This window comes from Chrysochloris asiatica, unplaced genomic scaffold (assembly GCF_000296735.1).
Source record: "Chrysochloris asiatica unplaced genomic scaffold, ChrAsi1.0 scaffold00014, whole genome shotgun sequence".
NCBI classification, from domain to species: Eukaryota; Metazoa; Chordata; class Mammalia; order Afrosoricida; family Chrysochloridae; genus Chrysochloris; species Chrysochloris asiatica.
In genome coordinates, this window is record NW_006408532.1 from 390,184 (window position 1) to 410,561 (window position 20,378).

The 20,378-nt window shown below is 39.4% G+C and overlaps 2 protein-coding genes across 3 annotated transcripts in view; both read left to right on the forward strand.

Annotated features, from left to right (window-relative positions):
• The window catches only part of RABGAP1 (RAB GTPase activating protein 1), a 174,012-nt gene that overhangs the window by 81,999 nt on the left and 71,635 nt on the right, over nucleotides 1-20,378 (forward strand). Inside the window, exon 1 of one of the 2 annotated variants that reach the window (XM_006834742.1) lies at nucleotides 16,472-16,687. The exons of the other annotated variant lie outside the window; for it this stretch is intronic. Within the exon in view, the coding sequence (XP_006834805.1) occupies nucleotides 16,481-16,687 (207 nt within the window). The 5' untranslated portion in view covers nucleotides 16,472-16,480. Of the gene's footprint in view, nucleotides 1-16,471; nucleotides 16,688-20,378 lie in introns of those variants that run through there. 2 annotated transcript variants of the gene reach the window in all.
• Nucleotides 16,587-18,621, forward strand: GPR21 (G protein-coupled receptor 21). Its single transcript, XM_006834740.1, has 2 exons — nucleotides 16,587-16,687; nucleotides 17,127-18,621. Exon 2 carries the CDS (start codon nucleotides 17,366-17,368, stop codon nucleotides 18,569-18,571), a length of 1,206 nt encoding a protein of 401 aa, XP_006834803.1. The 5' UTR covers nucleotides 16,587-16,687; nucleotides 17,127-17,365; the 3' UTR covers nucleotides 18,572-18,621.

The following is a 20,378-nucleotide window of genomic DNA, read 5'->3' on the forward strand; positions in this document are numbered from 1 at the left end:
TTCAGGGAGGATGGCTTTTTTGTCTGTAGAACAAAGAACTGTGAAGTAGCTAAGATGTTTTTAGTTAATCCTTTGCAGAAAGTCTTGACCTTGCAACCTTTACAGTCTGGGCTTTAGGAAAATATCACATTTATCTGTGGATTATCAAGGGCTTCTTGTATTAAATTAATACATGTAACTGAATATTAAGATGAAAAACGATTTGCCATTGACTGCCAAGTGGCTAGATCTGTTACACTTGGGCCTATAGGGCCTCGAACCTCTGACCAGTCTTACACGGTCTGCAACAATTTACACACCAACCACTGAAGCCAGTGAGGATGAAATAGAAGAATTCGACCAACTTCTTCACTCTGAAATTGATCAAACATGCCATCAAAATGTATTGATCATTACTGGTGATTGGAATGCAGAGGTTGGGAGCAAAGAGGAAGGATCAGTAGTTGGAAAATATGGCCTTGGTGATAGAAATGATGCTGGAGAATACATGATAGAATTCTGCAAAACCAATGATTTGTTCATTTCGAATACCTTTTTTAGACAGCATTAACAGACGACTATACACATGGACCTCACCAGATGGAATACATAGAAATCTAATTGGCTACATCTGAGGAAAGAGATGATGGAAAAGCTCCATGCATATATCATCAGTGACAACAAGGCCGGGAGCAGACTGTGGAGCAGATCATCAATTACTCATATTCAGATTCAAACTGAAGCTGAAGAAAATGAAAACAAGTCCATGAGAGCCAAAATATGACCTTGAAGATATCCCACCTGAATTTTAGAGATCATCTGAAGAACAGATTTGATACATTAAACACTTAACGACAGAAGACCAGAAGAGTTGTGGGATGATATCAAGAACATACATGAAGAAAGCAAGAAGTCATTAAGAAGACAAGAAAGAAGGAAAAGGTCAAAATGAACATCAGAGAGACACTGAAACTTGCTCTCCAGCATAGAGATGCTAAAGCAAATGGAAGAAATGAGGTCCAAGAGCTGAACAGAAAATTTCAAAGATCAGCTTGAAAAGATAAAGCCAAATATTACAACAAAATGTGCAAAGATCTGGAATCAGAAAACCAAAAAGGTAGAACACGCTCAGCATTTCTCAAGCTGGGGGAACTGAAGAAAAAATTAAAGCCTCCACTTTCGTTATTGAATGAGTCTCTGGGCAAATTATTGAATGATGCAGAAAGCATCAAGAAAAGATGGAAGGAATATAGAGTCACTGTACCAAAAGAAAATGGTTAATGTTCAACCATTTCAAGAGGTAGCATATGATCAAAAGCCAATGATACTGAAGGAAGAAGTCCAAGGTGCATTGAAAGAATTGGCAAAGAACAAGGCACCAGGAATTGATGGAATAACAATTGAAATCTTTCAAGAAAGTGATGCAGCCCAGGAGGCACTCACTCATCTATGCAAAGAAATGTGGAAGACAACTATCAGGCCAAGTGATTGAGATCCATATCTGTGCCCATTCCAAACAGAGGTGACCCTATGGAATGCGAAAATCTTTGGACAATCTCTTTGATATCCCATGCAAGTAAAGTTTTACTAAAGGTAATACAGAAACGACTACAATCATACATTGACAGAGAACTTCCAGAGGTTTAAGCCGGATTCAGAAGAGGCCGTGGAATGAGGGATATCATTGCTGTTGTCCGAATGATCTTGGCTGAAAGTAGAGAATATCAGAAAGATATTTACCTGTGCTTTATTGACTATGCAAAGATTTTCAACTGTGTGAATCATGACAAGTTACAGATAACATTGCGAAGTATGAGTATTCTGGGACACCTTAATTGTGCTCATGAGGAATCTGTACCTGGACCAAGAGGCAGCTGTTTGAACAGAACATGGGAACACTGAATTGTTTAAAATTAAGAAAGGTGTGTGACAAGGTTGTATTCTTTCACCATACTTATTTAACTTGTATGCTGAACAAATAATCTGAGAAGCTGGGTTCTATGATGAAAAACATGGCATCAGGATTGGAGGAAGACTCATTAACAGCTTGCGATATGCAGATGATACAACCTTGCTTGCTGAAAGTGAAAAGGACTTAAAACATTTACTGGTGAAGATGAAATATGCACAGCCTTTGGTATGGATTACATCCCAATGTAAAGATAACAAAAATCCTCACCACTGAACCAATAAACAACATTCTTATCAATGGAGAAAAGATTGATGTTGTCAAGGACTTCATTCTTCTTATATCAACTATCAACACTCATGGAAGCAGCAGTCAAGAGATCAAACGACATACTGCATTAGGCAAAGATGTCAGCTTGAGGACTAAGGTGTGCCTGACCCAAGCCATGGTGTTTTCATTAATCTCATATGGATGTGAAAACTGGATAGTAAATTAGGAAGACCTTAGAAGAATTGATGCTTTTGAGTTATGGTGTTGGAGTAGAATATTAAAAGTGTCATGGGGCTGACAAAAGAACCAACAGATCTATCCATGTTGGAAGAAGTGCAGCCAGAGTTCTCCATGGAGGCCAGGATGGCCAAAGTTTGTATCTCATACTTTGGACATATTATCGCTGGAGAAGGATGTCATGTTTGGTAAGGTGGAGGGTCAGAGAAAAAGAGGAAGACCCTCAATGAGATGGATTGGCCAAGTAGCAGCATCGATGGACTCAAGCGTGGCAACATTAGTGAGGTTGGCCCAGGATCGGACAGTGTTTCATTGTGCTGTGCATAGGGTTGCTATGAGTCAGTACCAACTGGATGACACCTAACAACAACAAGAAGCCACCCCTTGGAAACCCTATATAGGTTCACTATGGGTTGGAACAGTCTCGATGGCACTTAACAACTAGAGTTCCAACTCAAAAGGATTTAAACATGTCTCTGCTTTCAATAGGTAGCCTCAGAAAAGTTCTTTTTGTAATACACTTGTCTCAGTCTCATTAGGGTAATTCTAATAAAAAGGTCTAATCAAAATAGTGCTTTCCTAGGGGATCTGCTGGGACAGTTAAATTCAAACAGAGACAAGCTTAGAAGGTTATAGTGACTTGTTTTCTTAGATTTTTCTCTGACAACGTAGGACGCGTTGTTAAGAAAAAGACCAGGAAAATTATTGAATAACTTTTTTTCCCCATCACAACAGTGCAACTGCTCTTTCTTCAAGGCTGGCAAGGTTTCCTGTGAGAATTTTTTTAGAAACGTTACCTTATGCACTGTACCACTCTGATCTTGTCCATTTAATCTTTTTATTCTAAAACTCAAGGAATATTGAAAAGGGAATACAATTTGAATCTCTCAAGGTTGGCATTAGAAAAGTGGAACAACTACCTTCAGAAATGTATAGGCCGAGATTATGTCAAGATAGAATACCTTCACAGTTTGATATTGTTGTTGTTAGGTACTGTGCTGTCAAGGTGGTTCTGACTCCTAGCAACCCAATGCACAACAGAAAGAAACACTGCCCATCCTGTGCCATCCTCACAGTGGGTGGTTGAGCCTGTTGTTGCTTCTACTCTGTCAGCCCTTATTATTGGGGGTCTTTCCATTTTTTCTTCTTTTGTAACTTGAAACCATTCAGTATCACTTTGTTCTATTAGAATGACTGCCTCTTTGTCAATGTACAGGTTGTTCATAAGCACAGTTAAGTGTTCTGTAATACCAATTCTGTGCAATGTTATCAGTGCTTTGTTAAAATACACACAGTCGAATGCCTTAACTTTCAGCATCACAGCAGCATGCAGGCCACCACAGTATAACAAACTGACAGGTGAAGTGGTGGTCACATTTTGATAATTTTGTATTATAAAGATTTCTGTGATTTTTTAGTGATACTTTCTTACTTATCCTCATATACTTTGTACTCTGAAATTTTACATGAAATTTTACCTTAGAGATTTTTTTACTTACTATCTTCAGAGACTAAATTTGAATCAGAAATAAGGACATGGTTTATAAAGATCAGAAAACATTAATTTGACAAACAAATCTGATGGCTGTCTTTATCATCAACTTTTTTATCTGGTTGTCCTCTAGGAAATCTATGTAGGGCAAAAGTTTTCCCATATACTCTTTGTAATCCACAGATAAATGACTTTTAAGTAATATAAAATACATCCAAGTCAACTAAACCCATTACTGCTGAGTCCATTCTGACTCATACGAACCCTATAGGAAAGAGTAGAACTGCCTCATTGAGTTTCTAAAGCTATAAACTTTTGTGAAAACACTGCCGCATATTGGTGGGGTCAAGGTACTTTAACTGTGAGTAACCAGGGCTCCTCTATAAAATATATAGATATGTGTATCTTTAGGGTGAGGTGCTCTGGTAGCATAGTGGTTACAAATCGAAATGCTAACATCAAGATCAGCAGTTCGAAACTACCAGCTGTTCCGTGGGAGAAAGATGAGGCTTTCTGCTTCCGTAAAGATTTCCTGCCTCAGAAACCCTCTATAGGGTCGCTATGAGTCAGAACTGACTGCATGGTAATTAACAACATCTTTAAGGTAGTTCATATTTCTATAAGCAGTGAAATTTTGTGGAGGTTCTTTTTCTTTTTCATGATTTCCTTTTTAAAATGTGAACAGTTTTTATCTCTGTAGGAATCCAAGAGGAAAATAGTTTATCAGTAATAACAGCTATCTTTTTACAGCCTCAGAAACCCTATGCAGGGTCGCTATGGGTCGGAACCGACTCGACAGCACTTAACAAAAACAATATGTGTCAGGGAGTCCTACTGTGGTGATGTAGAATAAGCATTCGACTGCTAACCACAAGGTGAAAGAATACAACCTTGGCGCACACCTTTCATGATTTTAAATCATTCAGTGTCCCCTTTGTTCTGTCTGAACAGTTACCTCTTAATCTATGTATAGGTTCCTCATAAACATCATTAAGCGTCTGGAATACCCATTCTTTACAGTGTATCCATAGCTCGTCATGATCCAAACAGTCCAAAGCTTTTTCATAGTCAATAAAACATAAGTAATCATCTCTCTGATATCTCTGCTTTCAGCGAAGATTCATATGACATCAGCAATTGTATCCCTAGTTCCATTTCCTCTTCTGATTCCAGCTTGAATTTCTGAAAGTCCCCTTTCAATATATTGTTGTAACCATTCTCAAATTATCTTCAGAAAAAATTTCCTTGTATGTGATATTAATGATATTGTTTGATGATTTATCATTTGAATGGCACAATTGGTTGGCCAGGTTGCTGTCTTCCAAATTTCTTGGCAGTATATTGAAATATTTTTTAATAGTCAGTGTTAATAAGGATAAAAGAGGGTTAATTTAGCAAAAAAGAACATTTACCATTGAGTTTAGAAATTCAAGTAATAGTCTCAGCTCTGTTGTTGCTTTATATGATATCAGATGAGGTTCTATACCTGAAATCATTCATTTCTGTTTGAATTGAGGTTGTTCAAATAAATGGCTGATCATAAATTGTAACATTTAAAAAAATCAGAGTATGTGTGAGTGTATTTCAAATAACAGGTCATAATTTAACTTTTTAATAACTGTTCATTGTGAGAAAGAAAATGGGTTGTATGTGGTCTTAAATATTGTTTGCTCTCATAAGCAGTTACTGTGTTAGATTCCCTTTGTTATTTGTGAAAATAATTTTAAGTCCCCAAATGTCATCTCTGAATTTCCCCTCTAGTGACTTTTAGTTCTGTTGTTGCACTATAGGATAATCATTGGACTGCTAACCTCAAGGTCAGTGATTCAGCCCACCAGCTACTCCTCGGAAACACTTTATGGGGTCACTATGAGTTGGAATGGACTTGATGTCACTTAACAATAATAACATTGACTTCCAGTAAATCATATCTGTCCAGGGAATAAAGGCATCCTTAATTCTACAACCAGAATCAAATTGTTGTTGTTGTGATGTGCCGTGGAGTCGGTTCTGACTCATAGTGACCCTGTACAGGGTTTCCTAGGCTGTAAATCTTTACGGAAGCAGAAAGCCTCATCTTTCTCCCGTGGAACAGCTGGTAGTTTCGAACTGCCGACCTTGTGGTTCACAGCTCGATTTGTAACCACTTTGCTACCAGAGCTCCTTCAGAATCAAATTAGGTTTAACTATAGTAAAATTGCTGTCATTGGACAGATTTTTACCTATAAATAGACCTTTTCATATGTATCAATCAACCTTGTAGGTGAACTGGGCAGTTACCATACTAGGATTTTACTGGAAAGATCATCTAATATAAAGAATTGTCTATTGTTTTTTTATTCATTTGTTTATTCATTCAATCAGAAATAGCTTTTTAACTCCTTATATATGCCTACCGTATACTTATGTATATACCGTGGTAATGGGGGAAAAGGCAGTTAATTAAGTAGTTACAAGAAAGGTTCATGGCAGTTATAGAAGAAAAAAATACTTACTAAAATACTGCAAATGACATGAGGTCCTTCTCATCTACAGGGCCAAAAGATCTGTTTAGAAATTATTCCAAGAGTGGAATTGTTTGGGTGCAATAAGGTGCTACTAGTAGGCACCTGACACCAACAACAAGTAAGGCAGATAGTAGGATATTAGAATTAGGGAGAGTAGCAATGTTTTCAAGGGTGAGAAGGAGCTTGGTTGTTTCATGGACTATAAAAGCAGACAAGTTAGAGAGGTCCAGCTCATAGAAAGCTTTCTAAGCCATATTGAAGGTTTTTAAGATATTCAGGTTTGGAAGACAGTATAACAAAGTGACTTTTAAAGTAGCCATTATGTAATACCAGATTTTTTTCATCCAAATCCTAGTTCTGCTGCATTTTAACTATATATAGTGATAGTGATGGTGGTGGTTACATGCCGTGGAGTCCATTCCAACTCATAGTGACCCTGCATAAGGTTTCCAAGACTGTAATACGGGAGCAGAAAGCCTCATCTTTCTCCCACAGAACTGCTGGTAGTTTCAACCTGCTACTTGAAGTTCACACCCTGACTCGTTATTAGTTCTAGAAAGATTACTCTGATTATTTGGACTAGAATGAAGTACGATTAATTATAGGGGAATGTGTTTTGTTAGTAATTCAGACAAGATATTAGGGATAGAGGCTGACAGGGTAGGGGAAGATTCTATTTGAAAAGAAATTTCAAGTTTGAATCCTTGGCCTTGGTGATTGATTGAATGAATGTGGGAGATAAGGGAGAATAGTAAAAGATGAGTCCAAGTGCCTCAAATAATTTTTTCATGTTGTTGTTTGCTAAGTGTTGTCAAGTCAGTTCGAACTCATAGAGATCTTATATAGAGTTTCTGAGGAGCAACTGTTGGGTTTGAACTGCTGACCTTGTGGTTCGCAGAGCAGTGCTGAACCTTTTACTTGAAGTTGATATAACTAAATCACATCAGTTGTACTGAAAAAAAGGTTAAATAAATACTTGAAGCTCATTTTTACCAAACAATAATTAAGAGATAGTGCCCAGAAATGAACCTTATAAATATGAAGAACTGAGATTGATCTTTTCTCATCTATAGTTTGTTAAGCCTCTGAAAAGCTTGGAAGAATAAATAGAATTCAAATACTCTTATCCTGACTGTTACCTTTTTGGTTCTGCCATTGTGTTATTATTTTATCTTTTATTAGTAGTTTAAACCATATAAAAGTTGCCGTCTCTGTAGATCAGAAATGGATAAATATTGGCAATTTCAGATGGTTCATCCTACTCTTATTTTTTCTACAACTTTTTTTTAAACTTATATTTTTATTATTATACATGGCCATCTCTATTATATATTCTTTTTTTGTTTTTTTTTTTTTTTGTGAATTATATGGGTTTACATGGGAGAACATCAGCTTTATTTTCATCCTATTGTGTTTCATTTCATTGCAATTATTACTATCCTTTCCATGCATCATCAAATAACCAAAGGGTATACCCCACAGGCCTGCCCCCCCAGCCATTAGCACTCAGTCTGTCACCTTCCCTGAATCCAGTGTCCCCAGCCGCTCCATCTTTCCATGTCATTGTCTCTGTCTCCATCCCCAGCATCACTGCCTCTCTGGGTAAGGTCCTGCTCTCCGCTCTTCTCACTTTATGGTTCCAGGGACCTCCGCTCCTGGGCTGTAAGATCCTTTCCACTGGAAAGGATGAGTAGACCAGCCTGGAGTGGCAAAGAACAGAAGATACTTTGTGAAAGAAAGACCAGCAGGAAAAATCAGAAACAATAATGGTCATCTGATTGATTACTATAAGAACAAGTAAGCTGTTCCCCCGGGAGCCATCAAGGCAAGTGGTTGGGTCCCCTCAGCAAAGTCCCTACTAAGACTAAGACTCAAGTGGGCTGGCTGGTGATCACATTGGTCACTGATAAGGAGAAGAAGGGGAAAAAACAGCAGTGAAGTTAGGAGCTAAGTCCGACCACATTCAGTAAAGACTCCTGTGAACCTGGATGGAGACCTGGATAGCCAGCAGTACGGCAAGACTTCTGAGCCCAGAGACAGTGACATGGCCACAGAGGACTAGAGCAGAGAGTGAACCATCCAGCTGATATGAAGTGAGGGGAGATGCACAAGAACCCCTATACCTGCATATAGTACCCATTTGACCTGGTTTCAGTGGCTGTATGATCAGAACTCGACTAGAAGAAGAAAGAAAGGGGCAGGGGGAAGAAAAAGAGTAAACAGGTATAATTCGATGAACTTGATCTATATTTATGGGTGTAGTCACTCAAAAAAGGGAATAAATCTTTACAGCAAGGACCAATCCTACCCCCTTAGTAAACAGGGTTGACGGGGATGAGCAACATAGACATTGGGTACCAAAAAGGGCAGGGGTTGGTATAAAGGCAAGAATTGACTGGTTTACAGGCTTTCAAGAGGGAACCTAGTTCCAGACGGGTCTGGGGTAGGTAGAATCTCCAATGAATGATTTCCAATCTTTTGGGACCAGGCTGGCGAAAGGAAATAGGGATAAGACTCTTGTGGTACAATAGTGAATAATTGCCATCAGGACTGACTGTAAGGTTCGGAAATGTAGAGGTAGATTTTTTTTCCCTCCACAACTTTTAACTGGGATTATTTTGAGTTAAAATAAGTAGCAAATACAGTCTGAAGAGATTTCATGTGAAAACATAATAAAAAATCCTCACAACTGGACCAACAAATAACATGATAAATGGAGAAAATACTGAAGTTGTCAAAGACTTCATTTTACTTGGATCTGTAGTCAGTATTCACTGAAGCAGTTTGCTGCAAAAGACCTCTTTAAAAGTGTTAACAAGCAAAGATGTCAGTTTGAGTACTAAGGTACTCCTGATACAAGCCAAGGTATTTTTAATCACCTCATATGAATGTGAAAGCTGAACAGTGAATAAGTAAACCATAGAAGAATCTATGCATTTGAATTATGTGTTGGAAAGAATATCAAAGTACCATGGACTACCAGAAAAACAAACAGATCTGTCTTGAAGACATGTAGTCAGAATGCTCCTTAAGCCAGGATGGGGAGACTCTGTCTCTTATATTTTAGACATGTTATCAGGAGGGCCCTGGTGTGGCACTGTGGGCTAATGCATCAGACTACAAAGCCCTTTGAACTGCAAGGTCAGTGGTTCAAGCTCACCAACTGCTCCTTGGAAACCCTACACAGGGTCACTACGGGTCAGAATCGACTCAGTGGCACTTAACAACAACACCACCACCAGGATGGCCCAGTCCTTGGAGATGGACATCATGTTTGATAAAATGGAGGATTAGTGAAAAACAGGAAGATTCCCAATGAGATGACTTGACACAGTGGAAGCAGCAGTGGGCTCAAATGTAACAATTGTGAGGATGGTGTAAGACCAGGCATTGTTTTCATTTTTTGTGTGCATAGGGTTGCTGTGACTGATCCTTTGGCACCTAACAACAACATAACAAAAGGAACTTAGCCCTATGAAGTCAGTGAATTGAATCTGGTGTCATAGGTTCTTGCCACATCACATAAATCTGGGAGGACTTCTTTCAGGCAGGTTGTCTTTGTTGGCTTTACTGAAAAGGACATGATGGATACTGTTTAGCTTTTTTTTTTTTTTTTTGTCCCAACCTGATTATAAAAGTAGTGATGGTAGTATTACCTTGTTGTTGTTGTTAAGTGCCATCGAGTTGATTCTGACCCATAGCGACCTTGTATAGGGTTTCCAAGGAGCAGCTGGTGAGCTTGAACCGCCGACCTTGCAATACAAACGGCTTTGCTGTCTGACGCATTAACCCACAGCGCCACACCAGGACTCCTAGTATTACCTACAACTTGGTAAATTCAAAATATAAAAATGTACTTAGACCCTAATATCCAGTAATAAGTAGTTGATTTTTAACGTATTTTCTTTTAGTCATATATATGTTGTTGTTAAGTGTTGTGTTGTTGTCAAGGCAGTTCTGACTCATAGAAACCCTTAACGGGTTTCCAAGGCTACATAAAGCCTCATCCTTCTCTCATGGTGTGCCTGGTGGGCTTGAAACTGTGAACCTTTTGGTTCACAATCCTGTGCTTATCCTTTAGAGCCACCACTCTCTTCAGTCTTGTATATACATATGTGTGTTCATTATGTATGTGTTAATGTGCATATATGTGCATGTGTTTACCTTTATAGATACCTATTCTGCTTTTTTTCCAGAAAGAATATCATATTTAAATTTCTGTATGTAAAGTACATTATTTTAAAGGGAAAATGTGTATATAGATTTTTGTGGGGATTTAAATTTACTACCGTCCACCCCCATATCATGAATAATTTGTTTCTCTTGGAAAAAATATGTTGTTGGTGTTGTTTTTTAGTTCAAAACAAAACATAACTCTTGATTTACAGTGAGGTTGGCCCAGGATCAGGCAGTGTTGTGTTCTGCTGTGAGTAAGGTTGCTATGAGTCGGTACCAACTCGATGGCACCTAACAACACAACAACAGCTTCTCAGAGATACTAAGTTTCATATATATATTTTGATCATAGTACCTAAGTGATTTTGGTTACCTAAGTATTTTGACCATAGTGCCTAAGTGTTGTTGGTATTATTAAATGCTGTCAAGTAAATTGCAACTCATAGCAACCCTTTTTGGGTTTCCCAGGCTGTGAGTCTTTAAGGGAGTGTACAGCTTAATTTTTCTCTCAAGTGGCTGGTGGGCTGGAACTGCCAATTTGTGGTTTGCTGTTTTATTGATATGAAATGAAGTAGAAGAGTATTTTTAGACTAATCTGAGTAATGTAACAGTTGGTCGATTTATTACATTTTTTTGTTTCTTTAACATTCCCAGCTAATATAAATATCTGTATTACTGTAACTGTCTAATTTTATGTATGGGAAACATAAGATGTAAAGAATATAAATTATATGCCCAAATTCACAAGTGAAAAACCTGGACTCCTAGCTGTGATGAATTCTTTTTTCCACTTATTAGAATATGCTAACTCTCAAAAATCATTTCTTCATTCACTCAATATTTGTTAAGCACTCAGTTAGGATTCAAAAATAAAGTCTATAGCAAGTGTGCAGGCTACTACATGACCTAGTTTGTCTCAAGGGTAAGGTGTTTAGAGGGCAGACTGGAATCCTGAGATCAGTTTGGAAAGACAATAGGAGTCAATAATGCTTTTGAACAATATAGTACCATAATGAAAATATTTATTCAGGTAGAAATTAGTAATTTAGAAAAATAAAAGCAAGTAGAAGTCTAGGTGATAATCAATGATGGCCTACAGAAAACTATTAGAAACTGAAAGGAGGAACTAAATTTGAAAGTTGTTGTAGAAATAGATTCCCAGGACTTGGTTTGTGAAGAGGGAGAGAGTGGTCAAGATGATTCCTAAGTTTCAGACCTGAGTACTTGCATATCTGTTAATAAGAAAAAAAGACTCAAGAGAGGTTTATGTGGTAACAAAAATTTATTTGTTCTTGAACAAATGTATTCGGTTTTTTTTTCACTTGAAAAAAAGAAAACTTCAGTTTCTCAAAAACTGGTATCAAAATAAGATCCACATGGATAAAAGTTTCAACTGTTGCAGTGGTGGTGGTGGGTTTTTTTAAAGTTGTTATTGTGAATTATATGATAGTTTACATGGGAGAACATTAGCTTTCATTGCAATGAATGATTACAGTCCCCTGCATGCACCCACAAGCCTGCCCCACCCCACCCCACCCCTGGCTGCCAACACACAGCCCCTCTCCCTACCTGAGTCCAGAGTCCCCAGCCACTCTATCTCTCTAGCTCATCATATTTGCCTCCATCTCTGGCGTCACTGTTTCTCTGGGTAGGGTCCTGCAACTCCGCTCCTCTCACTTGATGATCCCAGGGACCTCCGTTTCCGGACTGCAAAATCAAGCACTCCCCTCCTTTTGTTACAAAATGTCTACATTACATTTTCAACCCTCACAGTCAGTCCTGATAGCAGTTATTCAGTATTGTACCACAAGAGACCTATCGGATCTCCTTTAGTCAGCCCCATCCCAACAGATTGGAAACCACTCAGTGGAGAGTCTACCTTCCCCCGCACCCTCTGGAACTAGGCTCCCTCTTGTATGCTAGTCACTTCTTGCCTTTGTAGTCCCCGTCCCCCCATCTTCCCCCCATTTTGGGTAGCCAATGTCTAAGTTGCCCATCCCTGTCAACCTTGTATACTAAAGGGTGGAAATGATCCTCGCTGTAAAGATTAGTTCCCTCTTTTGAGCTGCTACATCCATAAGTATAGGTCAAGTTCATCAAACTGTAGAACGTTACTCTTTTTTCCCCTCTTCTTTCTTCTTCTAGTCAAGTTCTGATCATCCAGCCATTGGAAGTCAGGTCAAGCGGGTACTATCTATCTGCAAGTATGGGTGTTCTTGTGCATCTCCCTTCACTTCATATCAGCTGAACACTTCACTCTCTGCTCTAGTCCTCTGTGGCCATGTCACTGACTCTGGGCCCAGGATTCCCCAGGCCTTGCTGTACTGCTTGCTCCTGCTCTCCACCCGGGTTCACAGCAGTCGATTGAGTGAGGTCGGACCCAGCTCACACCTTCATTGCTGTTTTTTCCCCACTTCCTCTTATTGGTGACCAATGTGGTCACCAGCCGGACCACATACCTATTCATGTATTCCCCTTGAGTCTTAGTCTTGGAAGTGGGGGGTTTGCTCTGAGGGGATCCGACCACTTGTCTTGATGTCTCCCGGAAAATCTATTTGATTTTGAAATCACAGAGCATTCAAGTGGAGTGTGTGTGGCTAACAGGCAAATTGTAGATGGAAAGGAGAGCTCAGAAACAGTTAGGGCTGGAGATCTGGGCAGGAAAATTAAAATGATGAAGATCATCATATTATTTCTTTGCAGGAACTTTCACTGCCTTGCAGATGTATTTGAGAAGTAAACGACAGCAGTGTACCCAGGTAACTGTCTTTGAACTAGGCAGTCAGAGGAAGAAAGGGGCATTTGTAAAAGAAAAAAATATGTGACACCAACCATTTCTCCCACAGTCTTCTCTACTCAGCTGGGTTCAGTAAGTCATTGTGGTGGCCATACAAAACTCAGACACCATTACTAACAAATATGGGACTTACTAGGGAAGTCAATAGGTTACAATTCGGGATTAGAAAATGCTCAGTTCTCCTGAGACATGCCCACAGGCAGGCCTCTGTCTAACCAGGTAATGTTATACAGCTCGTTGTAGAAATGCTCACAGGACATCTCCTTTCACTATAAGGCTCAGCCTGAAGGCACTCAGCTAGCTCTAGCTCTGTGGGTCAGCAAACCAGTGGCCTGGAAGACACCCCATTCTGCAAGCAAAGTCACTCAGCTTTACTGGTTCATGGGCTGGGAAGCCCACTGTTCTGCCTCATGCTCTAGCTCATGGTTTTGCTGCTGCTGCTTCTCCGGTGTCACAGTTTTTTGTCCCTAGCTCTAGGAAGTTCAGTGTGCAGGGATCTCAGAGTCCAAAGGATGTGCTTACTCCCTTCTCTTTGATGGTAGTGCAGTTCCTCCTTCCTGCTTCTGAAACAGCTTTTGTTATACAGTGTCACTATGGCTTGGAACCAAGTCACCAGCACTTAACAACAACAACATACACATCAGAGTTCTAGATTTTTACAATCATAGTTAACCCTGTTAACCAGTCACACCTGAATCATATAATCCTGTCAGCATCTTATTCCATCTTCTCTTAATCAGACCTATAGGACAAAAGTGTTGTTTGGTGGGAATTTACACAAAGACTGTGACTAGAAGAGGCGTTAAATATTTCACTGCACCACAGACACCGTAGGGTTCAGAGGAGTCCAGCCTCAAACAGTGCAACATGTGGGTACTTACCACACTGCAGCAGATAGAAATTCTGACTATTTAGAAAGGTGGTTTTAGTTGTATGCAAATAAAGTTATATAGTCACTATATTCTCACTAGGTATTAGTAGACTTTCTGTATATACTGCTTCCTTTAAGTCTCAACAACTCTGTGGAGTAAGAAGTATTAGTCTACTTTTATAGATGATAAAACTGAAGCCAAAAGAGGCTAAGTAATATTAAAGGAGACACTTGAACCCAAACCAGTGTCCAGTGATGCCCTTGGTCTTTTTACTGTACCTCACTTTGCCATATTTTCCAATGAGATCTGTCACACTTGTGTTGAAACAGGTTTTTTAGTTTCTTGCCTTCATGTGATAAACAAAGAGCTTCAGATCTTAAAACGTGATTCATTGATCCTGATTTTAGGGTGGCTACAGCAACAACAACAACAACAGAAGTCCTAAGGAACTCTGGTAGCGTAGTGGTTACGAAATCGGGCTGCGAACTTCAAAGTCAGCAGTTCGAAACTACCAGCTGTTCCGTGGGAAAACAATGAGGCTTTCTGCTCCTGTAAAGATTTTATAGACTCGGAAACCCTGTACAGGGTCGCTATAAGTCGGAATTGACTCCATGGCACATAACCACCACCAGCACAGGAGTCCTGGTGTGGCGCTGTGGGTTAATGCTCCAGACTGCAAAGCTGTTTGAACTGCAAGGTCGGCAGTTCAAGTTCACCACCTGCTCCTCGGAAACCCTATACAGGGTCACTATGGGTCAGAACTGACTTGGCAGTACTTAACAACAACAACTTGCTTGCTGTGGGTTAATGTGCCAGACTGCAAAGCCGTTTGAACTGCAAGGCTGGCGGTTCAAGCTCATCAGTCGCTCCTCAGAAACCCTATACAGGGTTGCTATGGGTCAGAACCGACTCGACAGCACTTAACAGCAACAACTTGCTTGCAGTAAGAAAGCATGTATATAAAACAGATGAAACTTGGGTAATACAATACACGTCTCCACTCAAATGTGCTTACCTCCTGAAATGCTGACTGATGCCAGCATTTGTTTATTTTCTTTCACTCTTGTGTGTGATATTGTTGTGTGCCATGGAGATTTATTTAGGATGAGTTGAGAATTTTAAAGTACCTGGAAGGGAAGATACAAAAAGAAACACGTTTTCCACAGCACCTCACTCCCAGTTAGATGAAAATTGCCATCATTTATGACATTACTGAAAGAACCACAATATAAACCCAGTTTGCATTCTTTGAAAGAAACACAAACAGGATTGTGTGTTCTAAGAGATAAAGACAAGTTTGTACCATAAAACTTCCTGTCATTTCTAAGCTAGGGTAGAAATGGCTACATTTACTTTTCCATCTTTTGTTTGTATAATTTGCGTACCATTCTCAACACAACTGGAAGCAAAAAATGGCTTCTCAAAACTAGAGAACCATGCCAAGTGCAGGAACTATGTGATTCTTCTTTGTAGTACATGCTATTTCTGTAATAATCAGGTTGGGTAAGATTATGTTTATTTTCTTCTTGAAAAGGTAATTTTTAAAGTCTGCTGTGTTTTGAGCATCTCTCTTAATAATTTGGGAGAAGGAGGTGACAGTCTGCTTTCAGAAAGGTTGTTGGTGGTAAGTGCCCTCAGGTTGGTTCTGACTCATAGGGACCTTGTATCGGGCTTCTTAGGAGCAGCTGGTAGGTTTGAACTGCCAACCTGTGGTTAGCAGGCCATTGCTTATCATACAGCCCCTGTGGGGCAATTTTACCTTGCCCTGTAGACTCTCTCTGAGTCCTAATCTACTCAATAGCAATGGGTTTGATTTAGGTTTTCTTAATATTGGCCAATATCCAGTGAATCTCCAGAGGGCCACTTAAAGCTGAATGTTTAACCTTCTAGTTAGAACTTATTGTATAGCTGAATTCCTCAGTTGCCATGCACTGTCAAATGTACTTTTCATTCTTTATTATTGTTCTTGGTTCCTTGGGGAAATGCCATAAGAAAATGGGAATTTCCCCTCACCATTCCCCCTCTAGCAATGTTTCAGTTCAGCTGCTGACACTATGTCTTCATTATTACCCCTTCTCCATGATAGCAGCCTATATGTGCTCATCTGCTAAAAGGGGGTTTCCAGACAGACGAGGAAGCAGTTTTGAAATGCTGCACTGCAGGCTTATTAAGTCATCCCACTGTGCAGTCTGGAAGTCGGGGAGCACCTCTCTGATGGTGCATTCTAATGAGCTACTGAAGATGCCAGAGTGTGTGCGCGCATGCATTTTCTTTCCCCTCCCCCTTTTCTTCCTTTTCCCAAACCTTATTTCCCCTCCTACTCTCTTACCCCTCCCTCTGTGTCTCAGTTCTGCAGTAATTGGGGCTGAAGCACATTCCTGCTTTTCAAGGCTTTCTGTTAAGGATTTATTGTGGCTTTTGTTTGGATTGCAGCGTACACAATTACAGGTAACACACTGAAATTGAGCTAAACAGATAAAATTCTCTTGTAATGTTTTTAGAGAGGCAAAATACCACATTGGAATCAGTGAAAATAAGCTATCTTGGTTAATTTTATTAGTGGTAATTATAGTGAAATGTGTTCAGAAATGTGGAGGTAATGAGATAAATATTTTTAAGCATACTCCTCTTTTCTCTCTCTGAAAGGCTCAAATGAAAGGAAGGAGGGTATAGATTGATTTGACTCTGATTGATTTTGTTTTATGTTAATCTTGAAAGCTTCTGATTGCTGTGCCTCCTCAGTAGAGTAAGGACTAGTTATGTGGGGTGCTACTGGGGGTATTCATGGATATGTAGTGAGAAGGGTGATACAATGTGAACTAGCCAGGTTCTTTGATTAGGGTATTAGATGCAAAATGTAAAATGCTCTCTCCTTTTCTTCTATCAGCTGTATAGAGGAGACTCATTACAACTCCTGATGAAGCTCCTAATCTTCCTCCCTTCTCTTCTGCCCCTTTTCCCTACCCCCACTTGGCCTGAAGACATTGCCCCCAGAGTTTGCCTTACTCCCCTGGTGCTATGTGTATGGTGAACCCGCCACTATGGCCGCATCTGGGACTGGCCAGACAACTGCTGTTGGCTCTCGCAATTCCAAGAAGGATTTAAAGGGGAATTGTACTGCAGGCAATGCACCAGAGCAGCAGCATCAGGAGCGTGGGGACTAAGGCTCCTTTGACATTATTATACATACACAGAGCTGGCCGCAATGACAGCAGCTGCTCCTTCGAACTGCGGGCAGCAGCCAAGCGGCAGCATGAAGTGACAGATCATCCTGAGCTCAAGATGAACTTCACCTTGGATGGTAATCAGAGCAGCCGCCCCTTTTGCCTCTTGGCATTTGGTTATTTGGAAACTGTCGAGTTTTGCCTTTTAGAAGTGTTGATTATTGTCTTTCTAACTGTATTGATTATTTCTGGCAACATTATTGTGATTTTTGTATTTCACTGTGCACCTTTGTTGAACCACCACACTACAAGTTATTTTATACATACTATGGCATATGCTGACCTTTTGGTTGGGGTTAGCTGCCTAGTCCCTTCCTTATCACTCCTCCACTACCCCTTGCCAGTAGAGGAGTCCTTGACTTGCCAGATATTTGGTTTTGTTGTATCAGTTCTGAAGAGTGTGTCCATGGCCTCTCTGGCTTGCATCAGCATCGACAGATATATTGCTATTACTAAACCTTTAATCTATAATACCCTGGTTACACCCTGGAGACTACGCCTGTGTATCTTACTGATTTGGTTATATTCCACTTTGGTCTTTTTGCCTTCCTTTTTCTACTGGGGCAAACCTGGATATCATGGAGATGTGTTTCAGTGGTGTGCGGAGTCCTGGCACACCAACCCCTATTTCACCCTGTTCATCGTGATGATGTTTTATGCCCCAGCAGCTCTCATTGTGTGCTTCACCTATTTCAACATCTTCCGCATATGCCAACAGCACACAAAGGAAATCAGTGAAAGGCAAGCCCGCTTCAGCAGCCAAAGTGGAAAGGCAGGGGAAGTGCAGGCGTGTCCCGATAAGCGCTATGCCATGGTCCTGTTCCGAATTACTAGTGTATTTTATATCCTCTGGTTGCCATATATCATCTATTTCTTGTTGGAGAGCTCCACTGGCTTCAGCAACCACTTTGCATCCTTCTTGACCACCTGGCTTGCTATTAGTAACAGTTTCTGCAACTGTGTCATTTATAGTCTCTCCAACAGTGTCTTTCAGAGGGGATTAAAACGTCTCTCGGGGGCCATGTGTACTTCTTGTGCAAGTCAGACCACAGCCAAGGACCCGTACACAGTAAGGAGCAAAGGCCCCCCTAATGGATGCCAGGTCTAAAGTGGCACAGATTATTGAGTCACTGGGTGTATGTGTGTATTTATGTCTGTGTGTTTCTTCCTTTTTATCTCTGTACTTCTAGTTTACTAGACAATCTGGTACAAAATGATTTAAATTTCAGCAATAGCAAACAAATTACCCACCCAAAAATACCTTCTAAGTTTGCAGAAATCATTTTCTAATCTGTATTTTTGAACCAAAAAAATTAAAACCATGAATATAAAAATTCTCTTGATTTCAGTTTTTTAAATGCTATGGCAATGACTCCAGTTCTCAGATTTAAAATGAATAAAGCCATATCTAACACCCCTCTTCAGCTGTCATGACTGAACCTTGGTGTGAAAAGCTTCAGCATTTTTAAAAGTCATCATTTTCCTGACACTCTCTGGGTTCTTTCCAGCTTTTTGGGCTTCATGTGCAGTTGATGTATTTTAGGATAGGAATATTAACACAGTTTATATATACATGTATATGTACATATGTTAACACACACATACACACACATGAGAGGACTTCAAAAAATTCATGGAAAAATTCCATTATCTTTTAATTCTGTTTTTCCATAAACTTTTTGAAACCCCTTACTGTGTATGTATATGCCTAACTGTAAATTTCAGCATTGTCATTTAGAAAGCTAAATATTTTGTGTTACAGAAATTTCATTAAGGTGAATGTGTACATTTAAACAGTGATTTTAGAATTTTACAGTGAATCATGGAAGCAGAAGTACATTCAGATGACATAATTTATGAAAAACTGCGGTAGACTTTTTGTAGCCTACTTCACATAGCTCTGAAGAATTGTGTACCTAAAAATGATAGTGTTGTAGTATTTGTGCCAATGCCTTTGTATATATGTGTATTGAGAATATTTAAATTGAGTTGAATTACTCTTTTTTTTTTTTTTTTAACAAAATGTGTTTTAATAAGCTAAAAATAATTAAATGATAGGCTGATGGCTACCATTTTTATAATGGTAATTTTTTTCTCTCCATCGGATGTGGTTTTTATTCATCTGACAAGCACTTTTCTACAGCTGTACTTAGAGAGCATCACATGGCAAACAGGAGATTCCGCCTCCCCAAGCCCCCATTTTTTTAACTTTAATCAAAATGAGATTGGTCTTAAAAATACAGAAATTTAGATTGACAGAAAACTATATAATATCAAAAAGTCACTGAGACACCACATTTGTTTATATAAAAGGTCAGTCCCTTTTGTTGGGAAAGGAACTTGGAAATTTATGATGACAGTGTGGTTTTCTTCCTGTTAACCAGACAGATACAGGGTTCTTGTTTTTTTCCTTTAAACTTGCATTACCTATCAACCTAGTTCTAGGACATTGAAGAAACTGGAAGAAGAGTCAGAAATGACCTCCTTGACCAAACTCTGCTCCTATCCCTACTCCCATTCAGCCCCACCTTCATGCTGAGGCTAGGACCCTATCCCACCTTAAGAGTGCATGGTCCCTAGGGAAAATGGTTAAAAAAAATGTTTATGTTTCTTCTCTGTTTTTGCTCTAAAAATTTGGCATATGATATGAGAACATATCAGGGAGAAGGAAGTCATAAGTAACTGAATAAAAAAATATGCTGTATATTTAACTAGTTCATTTTTTAATTGGAAGGGATAAGTTGAGGTGTTTTCTTTGTGGCTAAATGGAATCAATTAACATAGTAGCAGCTGATTTTTTTCTTTAAATGTTAGTATTTAGGAATTCATGTTTTAAGGGGTAAAGAAGACTCTGGTTAGTCTAAATCTCTTTTATTGCCATTCTTCTGAGGCAGTGATGAGGGGGGAAATCCTAT

Bases quoted from the DNA above. Each gene is read 5' to 3' on its own strand.
- GPR21 (XM_006834740.1), top strand. From the start codon at position 17,366: ATGCACCAGAGCAGCAGCATCAGGAGCGTGGGGACTAAGGCTCCTTTG.